The following is a 14,965-nucleotide window of genomic DNA, read 5'->3' on the forward strand; positions in this document are numbered from 1 at the left end:
TGAAAAAAGTAAGTGACAGAAGAAAAATAAAAAATAGGAGATGAACAGTTCTTTTAATTAAGGTTTAGGTTTGAAATTTTTAATTAATTAAAATTTTTAATTAAAAATCTATTTTCATCCCATTTAGAAATCCAAGTTGGCACCTAAAATCTAGTTAGACAGCCACCTAAGATTACCGTTAGAGATATAACGAAACTTAACGGTAGAGTGATTACTTCGTAACAAAATAATAACATAAATGACTAAAACGTAACATTTTAAACATAAGTGACTAAAATACTGTAACGCCCCTTACCCGAGACCGTTGCCGGAGTCGAGCACAAGGCACTACTAAACTTATTTGAGCACTTAACCAAATTTAGATAATTTATATAATACTTTTCAGACAAGCTGTCCAACTGTGTCATAGTTGCTAAATAATTCATATCTCGAGTTATAAAACTCGAAATCCAAATCCGTAAATTTTCTCTGAATTTATACTCATATATCTACTTACCAATTTTTTTCTAGAATTTTTGGTCAAGCCAATTAGTACAGTTTATTATTTAAAATCTCCCCTGTTTCAGGCTTTGACTACTCTGACCTTTGTGTATTACAAATCAGATATCTCTCTGTACAGAGCTTCAATGACTATTCTGTTTGTCTCTAATAAAACTAGACTCAATAAGGAATCTGTACATATAAAGTGTGACTTCTAATTATCTTTGTAAAATTTATGGTGAATTTCCAAAGTCAGAACAGGGGATCCAGAAATCTCTCTGGCCCTGTCTTACAAAAATTTAAACATCTCATAAAATATAGCTCATATACCTGTTTTGCTTCTTCCATATGAAAATAGACTCATCAATATTCGATTCCATAATTTATTCATTATTTAATTCCATTTCTGTTATTTTTAGTGATTTTTCAAAGTCAAACTACTGCTACTTACCGAAAATTGTTTTAGTACAAATATTGTTAACTAGTTTATAACATCTTTACTTCAATTCATTCAAACTCTATACATGCCATATAAATCTTTAAACATAAAACAAAAACTACCGAATTGATCTGAATAGTGTGCCCTGTTGTGTTGATCCGATCTACCCACTTCACTTCAAGTCAATCTACATAAAATATTAAACACACACAAGTAAGCTTATTGAAGCTTAGTAAGCTCATAGGCATATAAACACAAATCATATCAAATATCGTACACAATCATATATCTATTAGTTTAACTATTTCATCCTCCAAATCACAATTTCATTAATAACTCATTGGAATAATTTCCATATGGCAACTCACAATTTAACTCCCTTAGGCCCATTTCTCATTTACTTCATTGTCAAATTAGGGAACAATAAGGGAATTGAGTGCTTCATTATCACATTGCCATAGTAAACCATGGACTTTCACATTGATACGCATCACACACAAGCCATAGCCTTGCCATGGTCTTACACGGTTCACATATCATACCGAAGCCATATCCTGCATATGGTCTTATACGGAATCACATTATCACATTATACCGATGCCATAGCCCAGCTATGGTCTTATACGGAGTCACATTATCACATTGCACCGATGCCATAGCCCAGCTATGGTCTTAAACGGGCACACTTGTCACATATGTTTTGTCAACTCATCAGGGTCACAGAATAGAAGCACTCAAATCCATTGTTCCTACTAATTTGTACTTTTAGTTACACATTATTCATTAGTTAATGCAAATTGATAGTATTCATCAACAATAAAATACTTTAACAATCATAATATTTTCATATCAAAACATTGAACTTTGCCATATGAACTTACCTGGACTAATTTGTAAAAGTCGTAGAAATTCAAGGACTATTCTTGAATTTTCTCCTTTCCACGATTCAGTTCGTTTTCTTGATCTATAATTATAAAATCATTCCTTCATTAGCATCCATTTCAATTCTATTTCACTTCACAATTTATGCTGTTCAAATTTCGAAATTGCACTTTTACCCCAAAATTTACAATTTTCACAATTTAGTCCCTTGTTCACATTGTTTTCTTGCTTATTTCATACCCAAACCGTCCAGCCATTAACCTTTGGGTCTAATTGCTCTTTAAATCCATCTTTTTAAATACTTAAGCTATTTACTCACAATTTAACAAATTTTGCGCTATTTTCAATTTAGTCCTTTTTAATTAATTAGCCATCCAAACGTTAAAATTTTCTAACGGAACTTTAATACTAACTCAATGACACTCCATAAATATTTAAAAAATATTTATAGCTCGATTTTCAACTTTGAGGTCTCGATACCTCATTTTTGACCCGTTGACCTAATAAATTCTTTTAATTCACTAATTTCACCATTTCACAAATTCTTCTAAATTCTTACTTGACTCATAAATATTAAATTACTATCTTGTTCAATCTTATTTGTCGAATTTAGTGATCTCAAATCACCATTTCCGACACCACTTGAAAATTAGGTCGTTACAACTCTCCCCTTTAAAAATTTCGTCCTCGAAATTTGTTACCCAAAATGATTTGGATATTGTGATCTCATTGACTCCTCTGTTTCCCGTGTTGCCTCCTCCAATCCATGTCGATGCCATAACACTTTTACTAACTGTACTTCGTTTATTCCGTAGTTCTTTAACTTCCCGAGCTAATACTTTCACCGGTTCCTCCGAATAAGTCATATCGATTGTAGCTCTATCTCGATGAGGAATCACATGTGAAGGGTCCGATCTATATCGTCTCAACATAGATACATGAAATACATTATGGATCTTCTCAAGTTCGGAGGCAAGGCCAATCTATAAGCTACCGGACCGATCCTCTCAATGATTTCAGATGGTCCAATAAATCGTGGACTAAGCTTTCCTTTTCTACCAAACCGTAAAACTTTCTTCCACGGAGAAACTTTCAAGAACACACGATCACCCACATTGAACTCTATATCTCTTCTTTTCAAATCAGATACGACTTTTGACGATCGGGCGCGCTTTCAAACTTTCCCGAATAATCTAAACTTTCTCTTTAGTTTCCGAATTAAATCCACTCGACTAATTTCGATTCACTTAATTCGACCAATACAACGGGTTCTCGCACTTCCTTCCATACTGAGCTTCAAACGGTGCCATTTTGATACTAGCTTGATAACTGTTATTATAAGCAAATTCACTAAAGGTAAGTACCTTTCCCACCGCCATCGAACTCGAGTATACAACACCTTAACATATCTTCCAAAATCAATCACTCGCCTCGATTGTCCATCCGTGCGAGGGTGAAAAGTCATACTAAATTTTAACTTAGTACCTAAAGCTTCTCGTAGTTTATTCCAAAATCTCAAGTAAACCTCGGATCTCGATCGAAATAATTGATGTCGGCACCCCATGTAATCTCACAATTTCGACACATATAATTCCGCTAACTTATCAAGTGAAAAATGCTTACGACCGGAATAAAATGCGCCGATTTAGTTAATCATCTACTATCACCCAAATCGAATCTTTTTCTTGAGTCACCGGCAAACCGGATACAAAATCCATCGTCACATGTTCCCACTTCCATTCGGAATCATTACGGGTTGTAACAAACCCTGAGGCACTTGATGTTCACTTTTACCGTTGATGATTAAACATTTTGCCACAAATTCACAAATTTCCGTTTCATACCAGCCACCAATACATTTTTTCAAATCACAATACATCTTCGTACTACCCGGATGAATCGAGTACATACTACTATGAGCCTCTGATAAGATATCCTTCTTCAATTCTAGATTATTCGGGACACAAATTCTATTACGATGGTATAACATACCACTATTACCAATAGAGTAATCTAAGTTCAAATTATCCCGAACCATTTGTCGTTTCAACACCAACTTCGGATCTTCATCTTGCAATTCCCGAATTCGTTGAAAGAATACTGGTTTTGTCTTTAATTCAACTAATATAGAACCATTTTCATTAATGCACAAATGAGCATTTAACGCTCAAGAGCAAATAATGATGATTTCCGACTAAGTGCATCTGCCACTACATTTGCCTTACCCGGATGATAATCAATGATAAGATCGTAATCTTTCAACAGCTCTAACCATCGCCTTTGTCTCAAATTCAGCTCTTTCTGCGACATTAAATATTTCAAACTTTTATGGTGCAGATACACATAACATTTTCTCCATATAGGTAGTGTCTCCAAATTTTTAAAGCAAATACTATGGCGCTAACTCAAGATCATGTGTAGGTAGTTCCTCTCATGTGGTTTCAACTGTCGAGAAGCATATGCTACAACTTTTCCCGATCGCATCAATACACAACCTAAACCATTCGAGACGCATCACTATATACTACATATGGCACACCGATTCAGCCGAGTTAACACCGAGCCTCTGTCAACATTTTCTTTAATTGATCAAAACTTTGTTGGCACTCATCAGACCATACAAACTCAACATTCTTCTGTAATAATTTAGTTATCGGTGAAGCAATCAGTGAAAAATCTTTCACAAATCGACGGTAGTAACCAGCTAATCCAAGGAAACTTCGCACTTCCGTAACATTATTTGGAGTTTTCCAATTAATCACCGCCGACACCTTACTCGGATCTACCCGTATACCATCAACTGACACAATGTGACCCAAGAATCCCACTTCATGAAGCCAAAATTCACATTTACTAAATTTTGCATATAACTGTTTTTCCCTTAATATCTGTAGTACAATTCTCAAGTGCTGAGCATGCTCGGATTCTGTCTTTGAATAGATCAAGATATCGTCAATAAACACAACCACAAATCTATCTAGGTAAGATGGAAAATTCGATTCATTAAATCCATAAAAGCAAAGGGAGCATTTGTCAAACCGAATAGCATAACTAAGAACTCATAATGACCATACCGAGTTCTAAAAGTCGCTTTCGACATCACATTCCTTTACCTTTAATCGATAATACCCAGATCTCGAGATCTATTTTTGAAAACATCAGTAGCATCCTTAAGTGATCGAATAAATCATCAATACGAGGCAAAGGATATTTATTTTAATTGTTACCTTATTCACCGCTCGTAATCTATGCACGCCTCAATGAACCATCCTTCTTTTTCACAAATAAGACAGTGCACCCACGGCGACATACTTGGTCCGATAAACCCTTTGTCTAATGACTCTTGCAACTGCGTTTTAACTCTCTTAATTCTGCTGGAGCCATTCTATACGGTGTCACCGATATGGGAGCCGTTCCTAAGCACATCTATCACGAACTCAACTTCTCTATCGGTGGTAACCTCGTAATTCTTCAGAAATACATCCATGAATTCATTTACAATAGATAGTTGCTCTAACTTTGATTCGAACTTGAGTATCAAGAATATAGGCTAAATAAGCCTCATTTCCTTTACGCAACAATTTACGAAAGGACATAAAGGAAATCATTCTAACCATGTCATCCAAATTTCCAGACTCAACCAAAATAATGTCTCCTGTTTGACATTTCAAACTAATTCGTTTTCTCGACAATTCACTATTGCGTCATGTTTCATTAACCACCCATGCCCAAGATAACATCAAATTCCGAAGGGTAGCAAGATCAAATCGGGGGAAATCACGACTCTTAACTTTCAAAGGGACGTTATGACATATTAAATTAACTACCACACTTTGACCTAACGGATTTGTAACTTGTACATCATAATCGAGAGGCTCAACAAATAAGTTCTTTTCAGATGCTAACATAGTGCAAATATATGAATGAGTAGACCTGTGGTCTATTAAAGCATACAGGAACATCATAAAGATAGAAAGTACCAGCAATTACATCCGAGTCGTTGCTTCTTCTCTCGCGAATGGCATAAGTACGAGCAGAGCCCTAACTTCGATCGGCTAGTAGTATCTTTCATACCCGAACGAGTAGCCCAGTAGACTTCTTTCTTCGACTGGGCGTCTTCCTTTTGAGGAAGAATTTTCGGTTTCTCCTCTGCTCCACTTCTTCTACTTGTAATTGGGGACAATCACGAATAAAGTGATCAAGGGCCCCACATTTATAACAAGCCCTAATTTACTTCTACATTCACCGGGTGACTTCTTCCACAATGTTGACACTTGGGCCTTTGGGTATTTTGTACACTACCCACACTAACAAAGAGTCTATCGGATGCTTTGTAATCGATTGTCTTGGCCTACTTTTTCCGATCTTTCCGGTCTCAAGTGGCTCGATGAATTCCTCTTTAGATTTCTTCACCGGTAAAGCCGAAAATGACTTAGATGCACTTCTTTTGAAATATTCTTTACTTCTTCTATCTCGTTGCATCTTTTATTATATACTTCTTCAAGCTTCGAGCACGATCCGATAGAACAACAAATTCTCGTATCTCAATGCCCCTATCATCATTTTAATCTCATCATTAAGCCCTTCTTCAAATCGATACACATTTCTTCTTCAAGGGTACTATATCTCGAGCATATTTGCTCGGATAAACAAATTCTCTTTCATATTCAGCCACGACTTGTTTCCTGTCATAAAGTCGAGAAATTCTCTTTTCTTCTTATCCGGATATCTTCTACCGACATATTTCTTCTTAAATTCATTTTGAAAAATTCCCAAGTGATCTTCTCAAATTTTACAAATGCTTCTATTGTTTCCCACCGTTATAAGCTTCTTCTTTCAATAATGACACGACACATATTAAGTAATCATCCGGTGAGCACGCCATTTGCTTAAAACCCTCATTATACTTTGTAACCAATATTCACTTTTAACGGGTCATCGTCTGTTCTTCCCCAAATTCTTCACCCCATGTTTTCGAGCTTTTCAAATGGAGAACGTTTGCGATTCAGGTTGTCGGAGGAGGTGGAGGAGCAACCGGGGTACTACGAGATGTTGAGATAGGGGAGGAGGTTATGAGTCGATTTCTTTCTCGCACATTCTCATTATACCACCGATTCATGAATCCATAAATCATATTTTTGAGTTCTTGTTCTCGCATCAATGAAATCGAGCTTCACTACTTGTTCCTTGTTCGAGATTTGTATTCGCTATTAACTTCTTCTTGCTCGGTTTGTTCGGTCTATCGACATCTTTTCAAATCAAGATAATCTATAATAAAAACAAGGGTTAGATCGGATCATACACAAGACACTATCACAGATTTATATGGCATGTAATTCTAGACACTTTTCACATCATACATATTCCGAGAATCGCTAAACCAAGCTCGACACCAATAAATGTAACGCCCTTACCTCGAGACCGTGTCGGAGTCGAGCACAAGGCACTACTAAACTTATTTGAGCACTTAACCAAATTTAGATAATTTATATAATACTTTTCGACAAGCTGTCCAACTGTGTCATAGTTGCTAAATAATTCATATCTCGAGTTATAAAACTCGAAATCCAAATCCGTAAATTTTCTCTGAATTTATACTCATATATCTACTTACAAATGTTTTTCTAGAATTTTTGGTCAAGCCAATTAGTACAGTTTATTATTTAAAATCTCCCCTGTTTTAGGGTTTGACTACTCTGACCTTTGTGTATTACGAATCAGATATCTCTCTGTACAGAGCTTCAATGACTATGCCGTTTGTCTCTAATAAAACTAGACTCAATAAGGAATCTGTACATATAAAGTATGACTTCTAATTATCTTTTTAAAATTTATGGTGAATTTCCAAAGTCAGAACAGGGGATCCAGAAATCGCTCTGGCCCTGTTTCACAAAAATTTAAACATCTCATAAAATATAGCTCATATACCTGTTTTGCTTCTTCCATATGAAATAGACTCATCAATATTCGATTCCATAATTTATTCATTATTTAATTCCATTTCTACTATTTTTAGTGATTTTTCAAAGTCAAACTACTGCTACTTACTGAAAACTGTTTTAGTACAAATATTGTTAACTAGTTTATAACATCTTTACTTCAATTCATTCAAACTCTATACATGCCATATAAATCTTTAAACATAAAACAAAACTACCGAATTGATCTGAATAGTGTGCCCTGTTGTGTTGATCCGATCTACCCACTTCACTTCAAGTCAATCTACATAAAAATATTAAACACACACAAGTAAGCTTATTGAAGCTTAGTAAGCTCATAGGCATATAAACACAAATCATACCAAATATCGTACACAATCATATATCTATTAGTTTAACTATTTCATCCTCCAAATCACAATTTCATTAATAACTCATTGGAAAAATTTCCATATGGCAACTCACAATTTAACTCCCTTAGGCCCATTTCTCATTTACTTCATTGTCAAATTAGGGAACAATAAGGGAATTGAGTGCTTCATTATCACATTGCCATAGTAAACCATGGACTTTCACATTGATACGCATCACACACCGAAGCCATAGCCTTGCCATGGTCTTACACGGTTCACATATCATACCGAAGCCATATCCCAGACATGGTCTTATACGGAATCACATTATCATATTATGCCGATGCCATAGTCTTATACGGAGTCACATTATCACATTGCACCGATGCCATAGCCCAGCTATGGTCTTAAACGGGCACACTTGTCACATATGTTTCGTCAACTCATCAGGGTCACAGAATAGAAGCACTTAAATCCATTGTTCCTACTAATTTGTACTTTTAGTTACACATTATTCATTAGTTAATGCAAATTGATAGTATTCATCAACAATAAAATACTTTAACAATCATAATATTTTCATATCAAAACATTGAACTTTGCCATATGAACTTACTCGACTAATTTGTAAAAGTCGTAGAAATTGGGGACTATTCTTGAATTTTCTCCTTTCCACGATTCGATTCGTTTTCTTGATCTATAATTATAAAATCATTCCTTCATTAGCATCCATTTCAATTCTATTTCACTTCACAATTTATGCTGTTCAAATTTCGAAATTGCACTTTTACCCCAAAGTTTACAATTTTCACAATTTAGTCCCTTCTCAATTCACCCATCAATTGAACTAATTTTTCTCAATTAACACTTTATTTTATCATTATAAACTATTTCAAAACCTTTTATATTCTTAATTTCAACAGAAACCTTCAATTCACAACTTTTTCACAATTAGGTCCTAAATATCATTTCCTATCAAAATCACTTAATAAAACCACCTTAATATAAAATTAGAACTTAAATTTCATAATAATTCATCATAAAATTCCCTTATCCATCCAGGGTAACTTCCAATTTCACCCATAAAATCAAAACTAATGAATTCTACAAGTGGACCTAATTGTAAAAGTCATAAAACATAAAATTATCAAGAAAAGTAAGAATTAAACTCACATGATGTAAAATATGAAAACCAGCTTTCTCCAGACCTTCTATGGCGTTTTAGCTGAGAAAATATGAAGAAATGTCTAGATTTTTCAATTACATCATTATTTAACTATTAACTTTTATGCTATTTCCAATTTTGCCCTTGTTCACATTGTTTTCTTGCTTATTTCATACCCAAACCGTCCAGCCATTAACCTTTGGGTCTAATTGCTCTTTAAATCCATCTTTTAAATACTTAAGCTATTTACTCACAATTTAACAAATTTTGCGCTATTTTCAATTTAGTCCTTTTAATTAATTAGCCATCCAAACGTTAAAATTTTCTAACGGAACTTTAATACTAACTCAATGACACTCCATAAATATTTATAAAAATATTTATAGCTCGATTTTCAACTTTGAGGTCTCGATACCTCATTTTTGACCCGTTTGACCTAATAATTCTTTTAATTCACTAATTTCACCATTTCACAAATTCTTCTAAATTCTTACTTGACTCATAAATATTAAATTACTATCTTGTTCAATCTTATTTGTCGAATTTAGTGATCTCAAATCACCATTTCCGACACCACTGAAAATTAGGCCGTTACAAATACAACTTAAGTAAAACAAAAGTGACTATTTTTGCAGATTAACCATAACAAAAATGAAACTCGTAAAACCCAAGCCATGCAAATAGGGCTCACCAGACCAAATCAATAGCGTAGTCCAGGAAACTGGTTTAGTTTCAGGACAAAACGACGACGGCTCGAGGCAAGGATATTTGGTGAAACGGCACTAGAGGTGATCATGGGTCGGGCTGGGCCGGGCCCAGACAAAATTTTAAGCCCGTCTACTAGGCCCGGGCCCGGCTCGGCCCGAAATATGGACCTAAAAATTTGTCCAATCCCGACTTGAAATAAAAGTACTAAGCCCAAGCTTGACCTTACTTACCGACCCATATTAAATTTTTTTCTTATTTCATTAAATAAAAAATTTAAAAATATAATAAATCAAATATATTTAAAAACATAAAATAAATATTAAAACAAATAAAATGATACTAAAACAATTATTAAAACAATACACAAATTGATAATATAATAAAAAATAGTTATATTAAAATTTTAAAATGATTAAAAATAAAATAAAAAATATATTAATATATAATTCGGACCGGGCCGGGCTCAGGCCAAAAAACTCTTACCCGAGGCTGGGCTCGTTTTTTGCCCAAGTTCATTTTTCGGACCTATATTTTTACCCAAACCCTCCCATTTTTAGGGCGGGCCTTCGGGCCGGGCTGGGCCGCCCAGCCCCTGATCAGCTCTAAACGGCACCACCTTAAAGGCAAAGTTAAAATCCCCGTTAGAAGTTTCTAGGGCGCGAGAATAAGAAGGAAGGGTGGTGAAGAGAAAGAGGTAAGGCAAAATTCGAAGTCGAGGCGAGACCAAGAAGTAGCGGAGCAAGATGATAATTCCAGTTCGCTGCTTCACCTGCGGAAAGGTAATTTTCTTTGTTTTATTATGGTTTTCTCCCTTTCAATTGAATTTTAGGCCTTCTTCTTAACTTCCGATTTTGGTTTGGGTATTTTATAGATCATTGGTAACAAATGGGACACTTATCTTGATCTTCTCCAGGCCGATTATACCGAAGGGTTTCTCACTACCTCACCGCCTTTATCTTAATAGGTTTTTAAGCGACTTATTTGATGAATAATCTCTTGTGCAAATCGCACGAAACTTGGTTTCTAGTGATTTTCTTTGGGGAGAGGGGCGACCTGATTAGTGCTTGGCATGATCTCTTTGGCTTTTGTATGTTGTTGTTACGTGGGTCTAAATTTGTTATCATGCTCGCTTGATGGATATCTTTAGGAAGCTTAATTCGGGTGCTTGAAGTGTTTAAGATTATTATGCATCTACTTAAGCCTAAACAAATAGTCAAACATCTCTTCTTCTCCAACATTCACTATTGTAGAATTTGATGCATGTTGTCAATTAATATGTTTATTCTGTTGAATGGAAACCAGCCATATGTCCATTGCGTTATAACCTTTTTGGTGAGGTAGTCCAAAAATCTCTTGCAAACCAATAGTAACCCTCATCACATATTCGCAAGTTCAATGCTACTTATCTTACCCACATGATTCATACGCTAGGAGTTTTCTTTGAGCTAAACCGAGAGCCTCTCTCAGGTTTTCTTTTCTTTCTTTGGCTGATTTGGATGTCCTAGTGACCTGTGTGATCCCTAAATACCCAAATCAGGAACTTTGGGAGCAAGAGTTTGGTTTAAAAAAGCCGTGCTAATATTCTTGAAAATCAACTCTGAGGGAAAACCCTAACAAGGATATGATAGGGAAATGGAGAACCAGATGAATTAAGCAGGAAACACTGGGGAAACGAGGTTACTTGATCATTAAGAGAAGCTGAAAGTTCTGGAACTGGAGAGATATGTTGGTCAAGAAAGAGATAGTTTAGCTAAATGAAATATTGATCCTAATTGCTTTTAGCAATTTGAAATCTGATGTCATTTATTCTGCAATCATATGGTGAACTTATCATGCCCATAAACTTTTTTTGTACAAGTACCATTCGCTGAATTGAACATCAGTACAAGGTATGCTCGCATGAAAATTTGAGGTATAGAGGTAAACATTGAAACATCAAGAGTTAGTGTAAGTTTTATCCTCCCAAAGTTAAGAGAAAAGGGACTGCTGATGGAATTTCCTGCTTGAAAAACATGTTTTGCATGCTTTAACTGGCCCCTTCAAATGCAAAATTATCAATTTTTGTTAGTGTTATAGGCTGAAGGAAATGTATCTAAGAGACCAAGAATGTATTTGATAATATTGAATTGCAAGTTGATGCGAATCATAATTAAATTTATGTATCATTGCTATAAATGTAAATTGTTTGACATGCAGAGATGCTCTTGATGCTTTGGGATTGGTTCGGTACTGCTGTAGGAGAATGCTTATGACTCATGTTGACCTCATTGAGAAGCTTCTGAACTACAACAGTAAGCTGTCTTCCTTTCTTGCCTTCATTCTGTTTGGACTTCCTCTGTATCTCATGCTTCTGTTCGTCTTAGTGCTGGCTTTGTTTAGAATTGCCTTCTCTACTTACTGCTTTTTTTTTTTTTGTTGTGGTAGCATTGGAGAAGTCGGAGACCAGTTGAGGGAACATGTAGAATCTAAGGGTTTGTTGCAGTTTGTGTGAGTGCCTGTCAATGATTCTCAGTTTTGTATAAGTGGGGCCGTGGTCTGAATCCAGAAAAAGGGAAGTAAAGGACTTAAATAGTACTAGTCTAGTTTGTTTTCTTTAGCTCTATGATGGATCCCTGTATGTACGAAATTAGTGGGATTTGAAATGCTGAAAGTGATTGGAATGCTTTGCTGTTTGCTGGGATAATTGTGTGATCAAAGACTTAACTTTTGTTAGTTGCATTGCTACAGATGTGTTAGTAAGTGTAGGATGAATGGGAACCTTAACCGAGCATTTTAAAATCAATAATAATGACATGTCCTTCTGGTAGCTTACAAGCTAAGTGAGGGAAGTGGGAATGAAGCAAAACACACCATTTAATTATATCCTTTACTTCTGCTTGTGTGGGCTGGTTACCAGCTAAGCCTTTGAAAAATAATGTGGAATTTTATTCGCAAGCTTTAAAAAGAAATTTTCGAATTTGATTACTTTAGTACCGCATTTGAGCAGTTTAGTACCTGATTTGAGTGGCTTGTGAGCTTAATTGGGGTTATTTATTTATAATATGTATTTTAATATTAAATAACAATTTTACCCTGTGCTTAACCTTAGAACTTGGTCACTTTTTTTTCCCCTTATTTCTTTCTCTTATCTGCTAATCTAAACCAATTTCTATCTTTCCCTGTTCATTATATTTTCGGATTTTCTTTTCCCTATTTTATTCATCAACCAGGGTCCATCATGAGCTAGTTGACTATGTTAGTTCCTTCATGGGTTGTTCGTAGCACGTCTCATGCTTCCTTAGTAGTACATTTCAAGATACTCTTAAAATCTTGCTAATTAACACTACAGAAAATAATATAAAATGCTTTAAAGTTGGAATTAGGAGAAGATTTTTCAACACGGTACATTTCAACTTAGATTTAGAAGTTCTTCCAGCTTCAGTTTCCATCATAGGTGCTTTTCATCTAGTGAGAATAGAGCACCATGCCTTTTCATTAGTAGCCTTGATGTAAAATTTCATCCTTGCCTTCGAATAAGCATAGTTGCCACTCTCTGACACTGGGGACGAGTAGTCGAATCTTTTCCCATATCTGGCAATAAACAACACTAGGAAACACCAGCAGCTGCATTGAGTGGGAAGTTTTGATACCATTTGTTGAATCAAACAACTGCTAATTGCTAAGAAAATAGAGTTGAATGAAAATGATTAGCTACATTGGCCACTTCAGTTTCTATTGCGATGAACAAACCTAAATGCAGGGTAAAGAAAGTACACAAGATTATTTACGTAGTTTGATTTCTCTACATTTGGGAGTCTAGCTTAGTGAGTAGATTCACTATCTGTAATCTCCATTGCAACCAGTGACTTAAGTTTTATCATACTCTTGACATAGCAACCTCACTTTTGTATCTAAAGACCTAGATCACTCTCTGACACTGGGGGACGAGTAGTCGAATCTTTTCCCATATCTGGCAATAAACAACACTAGGAAACACCAGCAGCTGCATTGAGTGGGAAGTTTTGATACCATTTGTTGAATCAAACAACTGCTAATTGCTAAGAAAATAGAGTTGAATGAAAATGATTAGCTACATTGGCCACTTCAGTTTCTATTGCGATGAACAAACCTAAATGCAGGGTAAAGAAAGTACACAAGATTATTTACGTAGTTTGATTTCTCTACATTTGGGAGTCTAGCTTAGTGAGTAGATTCACTATCTGTAATCTCCATTGCAACAAGTGACTTAAGTTTTATCATACTCTTGACATAGCAACCTCACTTTTGTATCTAAAGACCTAGATCACTCACCTACTAAGTTTTCCCCAAGAACTTAGGTTATAAACACAACTTGCTTACTCTCAAATGCACTCACAAAATATGTTCATTAATGAACAATTCAGTGCTTTTAATACTCGGCACATAAACCTACAAGTCTATAATATGTAAAAGTTTTTGAGACTTGCTAACATACTAGAATTTAATTACAATCCAATCCTTATTAAACAACTATAAAATAGCAAAATACAATATGTTAATAAAGACAAATGTAAAGTTAATTGTTGGAGATTTATTCTTCGATCGCATCTCAATCCGTTCTTCACAATCCAAAGGATTTGATTACTTGATCTGATCCGATCCAATCCACAAGATAAGTTGCTTCATAAGAATCGATCTTTAAAATCGGGCTTGCATACGTCCACAATATCAAAACAATTCAAAGCCTAAAGATTTTGTTTCAATAAATACGGTGAAGAGGAGGTTTAATTTGTTTCTTCCCTCCCAACTCTGTCGAATATTACTTCACAATTATTTACGACTAATTAATTACTAAAGATAAAACACATTATGCCAAACTTAGTCCTCAACGTTTACATTTTTTTTATCAATTTAGCATTGATTACTTTTTTTAGCTAAATTTGGACATTATCCTTTCAAAAAGAGTCAAATTGTTTTTTTAACAGAAATGTTGACTAAAACATTAATTTTTTAACGATGTGACAGTGTATATACACTTTAT

The 14,965-nt window shown here is 35.0% G+C and overlaps 1 protein-coding gene across 1 annotated transcript; it reads left to right on the forward strand.

The window, feature by feature from the left end:
* Window positions 1-10,589: 10,589 nt before the first annotated feature.
* Window positions 10,590-12,649, forward strand: LOC108476866 (DNA-directed RNA polymerases I, II, and III subunit RPABC5-like). Its single transcript, XM_017779227.2, has 4 exons — window positions 10,590-10,745; window positions 10,838-10,896; window positions 12,163-12,257; window positions 12,391-12,649. Exons 1-4 carry the CDS (start codon window positions 10,710-10,712, stop codon window positions 12,414-12,416), a joined length of 216 nt encoding a protein of 71 aa, XP_017634716.1. The 5' UTR covers window positions 10,590-10,709; the 3' UTR covers window positions 12,417-12,649.
* The last annotated feature ends 2,316 nt before the right edge of the window (window positions 12,650-14,965 follow it).

This window comes from Gossypium arboreum, chromosome 12 (assembly GCF_025698485.1).
Source record: "Gossypium arboreum isolate Shixiya-1 chromosome 12, ASM2569848v2, whole genome shotgun sequence".
In the NCBI taxonomy this organism is placed as follows: domain Eukaryota; kingdom Viridiplantae; phylum Streptophyta; class Magnoliopsida; order Malvales; family Malvaceae; genus Gossypium; species Gossypium arboreum.